The sequence below is a fragment of the Micropterus salmoides genome, unplaced genomic scaffold (genome assembly GCF_014851395.1).
Source record: "Micropterus salmoides isolate LMB-PRFRI ecotype aquatic unplaced genomic scaffold, ASM1485139v1 Ms_hic_scaffold_4, whole genome shotgun sequence".
Lineage (NCBI taxonomy): Eukaryota > Metazoa > Chordata > Actinopteri > Centrarchiformes > Centrarchidae > Micropterus > Micropterus salmoides.
The window spans coordinates 40607834-40612707 of record NW_024043372.1 but is presented as its reverse complement, the minus strand read 5'-3'; the positions used below and the strand labels follow the sequence as shown (position 1 = coordinate 40612707).

Sequence of the window (4874 nt, the reverse complement as noted above, 5' to 3'; positions counted from 1 at the left end):
CTGTTGATGCCCGTTTATCAGAATTACTTACCCCTGGCTTGACAGTCGTTCCTCCTGAGCCTGGTTTGGCCTTTGTGAAACGGATAAACCCATGATGCACTGACTACACTAGGTCAAACCTAGCCTTTTCGGTTATCCTGGATTTCTAAATTCTGCTTTTGTGAGACAGCCCGCTGCTCACCTGTTCTCACTACATACACCAGATCTTTCGTTCTTCTGTCAGTTCATCCTAGTTACTATGCTGTTGTTTTGAATGTGAAATATTAGCTTAAAACACTTTTTTAAAATTGACACCATTAAAAGCTGCAACGATTAGTTGACAAGTTGATCGGCAGGAAATTAACCATCAAAAATTTTAATATCATCTAATTAGTAACGTTTGCTGGTTGTGAAATTCTGCAATAATCCTCACGAGAGAAAGTGGCTTTTCTGGGTTTTATTCTTATACTTGGAAGTGGATATGATACAAGAGAACACCACATTACATAGCATTTCACTTACATATTTACTGAAATATAGTTCCATCAGCTCTCACTCTTGTACCTGCATGCTCTGATCTTCAATGTCAGAGACCTGAGGGAAACTGAGGAAACAAATACCCAGTCAGCAGCAAGTTATTGAAAAACAAGCCTTAGGAACTGGTTAAACTGGCATTAAATGTGTCACTGTGCGTGTTTCCTACAAACAGTGTGACATTTATTTCACAATAGCAAGTGACCCAGAGGGAGTTAATCCCTTTAAGGACAGTTTTTTCAGCCCTGCATAGTGTCTGCAGGCTCCCTCACACCAGTACAGTACAGCCCCAACTCTACCAAGAGGCAGCTTGTACGTTGCCTGAGTAGTAAAGAAAATTCTGATAATCACTGGCTACTGCCTGTGAAGCCAATATACTGTAACCACAATAAGTGAAGGCAAGTCGGATGAGCTTTTCAACTTTCCATCTAGAATTTGCCAGAGGGGGGTGTCGTGGAAATTGTATATTGTTGATGAGGGATTGAGCAAATAATTGAGTAACAACAAACCTTTGTCTTTGAAGAATTTATTAATAAAAAAAACAACAGAGAAGTACCAAAATCACCATCATCACCTCTTTATGGTGATTGGTTTTGGAATCGATGAAAAAGCTTGTTTGCAGTGGTAATATCTCCAAATCACTTTACTTACCCACAGTTATCTTCTTCCTTTGTCATCTGCCTTCGTGTTGATCTTCTGTATGTTGAGCACGCTCTTTCGTGCTGTCCGTCTTCTATGATGTGACATGACGTGTAAAACAGCTCTTCCTTAATCCAACAGCAATTTCTGGACTAATCCAGCTCAGAACTTTATAGGGTGTCATTGCATCTCATTTCAAACCACTGTAGTCATAAAGTGATGGTCATGCAGACTAAAGAGTCCTACTTGATTTGGTCTGTTCTTGCTGGTCATGCATGTGAGCATGCACTTAGTCCAGTGATACTTTGTACTGTCCTTTGTTGTACTTCAGACTACTTTCCTTCTTGTATGGCTGGACTGAAGTATATGATGATGTAACAATTGTAATTAATAAAGGAATATCTGCAGTGCAACGTTTTTCTGGTGTTTACTGGATCTGCTTCTGTCCTCTCTGTCAGTGTTTCAGCGTGGACGGGGCTTAGCGGCTTCTCCACACAGACACACACGCTGTTGTAACACACGGCTCCTAACCCTAATAAAGGATTACAGACAGTAAATTATTTATTATAAAATATTACAGATAAACCAGGACCAGAATCAGAATTTTCTAGACTCGGCAAGGAGTAGAATGTTGCTTGCAGTATTCAGTGACCACACAAGACAGTGAGTTATGAGCTGGTACCTTGTATTTCTTTAAACAATAACCAAAAAAAATAAAAATATAACCATAGGTTTAATATATAGTTCACTTTAGCGAAACACCTCAGTTTCTCTCTCTCAGAGAATTATTTCCTTTGGCACCTTTCTGTAAGGTTGAAACCACTGAGCTCGTATAATTACCTCTATTTTTCAACTGGGATAAAATCTATTTTCAACTATTTCTTATTTTCTTACTGGGTGCACCCCATTTTCAATAACTCAAAATCTAAATCCTCAACATTCACTTCCGGTGAAGGACCTTATTAAACAATACCTGTTTCAATATTGTCACTTCACATCTCTCAACAACTTGATAATCGTTCGCTTTTCACTGTATGAGCGATAGCCAAAGCCACAACCACCAGGACATCATAGTACACCATATAAACTAAATGAATTCTCAGTTCTGCAGACACCAGGGATGCGCTTCCAAAGGGATGCGGAAGGTAATTGTCCATTCAAAGTCCAAAATAAAAAACAGAGTCAGAGTCTGAAAATGTGGTGCTGGAAGTTGAGTACAAAAGTGGTGCTGGTTTTGTTAGCTGTAGGCCCATGCACTTGAACTCACTAGCTTAGCCTAGCACCTTGTGACATAGCATTTAATTATTTATTTTTTTACCGCGACTCACCAATTCGGGGATTTCTCTCTCTCATTCGGCAGGTTTCAGTTAACAGGGCCTCACACACGCACACATCTACAGTCTTGAAACAAAGTACAGACTGTTATCACTCTTATTTGACAACTTATTATTGTGATTTTACCGTTTTATCTGAGCTACGTTTTTACCGTTCAGAAACAGATCCTCTCCCCACAGCGTCACCCAGCGTCTGACTGGCACATGCAGTCTAGCCTGCTATGTTGCTGTAAACCTGCGCTCTCATTGGCTAAGACACTTCCGTGTTGTTAACCCTTTGTGACCTGGGTTATATCGGGTCATATCGAAGATCGCGCTCTAGCAAGAGCTAACTTGAAGTGAAACCATATTGGCAGATGCAAGACGCCAGATCAGCTCGTTGTAAGTTTCGATAGGATAGGAGTCCGATTATCCCCAATTAAATAGTATTATAATAACCTATTTGAACATCCTACTGTTGCAGTAGTCGACATTTATTGTGAACTGTCCCCACAAATGCTTGCACATGCATTTGAATATAGTATTTTCGTGATACAATTTGTAATATTTTCTTATTGAATTGTTGAAATGTTATTCACCACCACAGGATTAGACACTTTCTGATGACAAAAAGGTGCGTAAATTGTAAAACACAGAATTCAGAAAAATTTTAACTGAAAACAAAATCTGGCAAAAAATTATACGGAATCTGGCAAAAACATTCATGTATTTCATAGGGCCCTATCCATGGTTTCATCGCACAACATGTGAATGTAGCATAACTGTGGCTCCATCAGGAGGTGGAAAACTTTAGCAATAAAAATGTCAAAGAGGAAGGGAGAAGGTGACGAACGTTAACAGGCAAAAATTTGTGTGTTGCGTCGATGACGACACTGGTAGTTTCGGGGGGGTCGACCCCCCTAGAAAAAATCCTAGGAGAAACACTGATCTTGTCTTATTGTAATGCTAATTTTGTGAAAGTCATGCTTGAGCTGATTTGCTCATTGCTGTGTTCATCTCTCTCTTTGACAACATGTCCAAATTGCTCTAACTATGTCTGTGGAGCTGTCAAAGGTTTCAGTCAGACACGTCACGTCAAGAATGTCCTAAATGTCAATATTCCTTTTTTGCCTAAGATTTCTATCTCTGGGCATCTGGAAGGAGAGCCCATATGTCTCTTTATCGGACTTTTACTGGATCGGAGCACATTTCTTCTGTGCACCAGCTAGGGGTCTTTAATCCATGGTTTCTCATCTCACTGTTGCTGCCCAGTCAGATTTCAGCAGTAGCTTCACCCTCAGAATAGTCTTCTTACTGGACTGGATCTAAGACTGGAGCATACTGGAGGAGGAGGAGCAGAGTCCACGATTTAAACTAGACTCTCTCTAGTCATGGAAGTTGAGAGTTTTGGTAAGCAACAGCACCGTTGCACAGCAACTTAATGGCCGCTTTGTTTACACCCGGGGACCAGCTGATCACACTGAAGCCGACCGGGTCGCCCAGGCCCACAGACAGACAGACTCGGATATTGTTGACCACAATGTCTCCATCGATGGCTTTCAGACCGTTCGGGCCAACACAGATTGCACCGTGAGCGGTAATCGTAAAGGCGGGGCTTGCCGTTCTAGTTAACAACAGATGGTGTAATCCCGCTCACATTACGGTTAAACAGCGTAACTGTAGCCCGGACACTGAACTGCTTGCTGTGGGACTCCAGCCATATTATCTGCCACGGGAAATTTCACATGCCATCACTGTAGCTGTTTACATTCCGCCCTCTGCCAACCCGACGTCAAAGTGTGACGTCACCCACACCGCCATTGCTGAACTCCAGACTCAACACCCGAGTGCCCTCATATTGATCTTGGGTGACTTCAACCACGTCACCATGACCACCACACTAACCAACTTCACCCAGTATGTGAGCTGCCATACTAGAAAGGAGAGGAACCTGGACCTGCTGTATGCTAATGTTAAGGATGCATACAGCTCCCCCACCCTTCTGTGAGACCCCAAACCCCCCCCCTCTTACTCACAGCTCTCTCCAGCCTGACGACTCCTCCTCTCCCCATCCCTCACCTGTGACCTCTGTGTGCCTCACTGCTGACCAGGTGAGACAGCTGGGGACACTCCACTCCAACAAGGCTGCAGGCCCTGATGGTGTCCATCCCGGGTTGCTCAAAGCCTGTGCCCCCCAGCTATGTGGAGTCCTTCACCATGTCTTCAACCTGAGCCTGAGTCTCCAAAGGATCCCTGTGGTGCTGTGGAAGACATCTTGCCTCGCGCCTGTGCCAAAGACGCCACATCCCAGTGACTCCAAGGACTACAGACCTGTGGCACTGACCTCTCACATCATGAAGACCATGGAGAGACTAGTTCTGGATCAGCTGTGGCCCATGGTCAGCAACC

The 4874-nt window shown here is 43.1% G+C and overlaps 1 protein-coding gene across 1 annotated transcript in view; it reads right to left on the bottom strand.

The window, feature by feature from the left end:
- Nucleotides 1-4286, bottom strand: part of LOC119886498 (membrane-associated guanylate kinase, WW and PDZ domain-containing protein 1-like) — a 35061-nt gene extending 30775 nt beyond the window's left edge. The window contains exons 1-2 of the mRNA XM_038697274.1: nt 4234-4286; nt 3890-4089 (exon numbers count right to left, since the gene is read on the bottom strand). Coding sequence (XP_038553202.1) covers nt 3890-4089; nt 4234-4286 — 253 coding nt within the window. The remainder of the gene's footprint in view (nt 1-3889; nt 4090-4233) is intronic.
- Between the last annotated feature and the right edge of the window lie 588 nt (nt 4287-4874).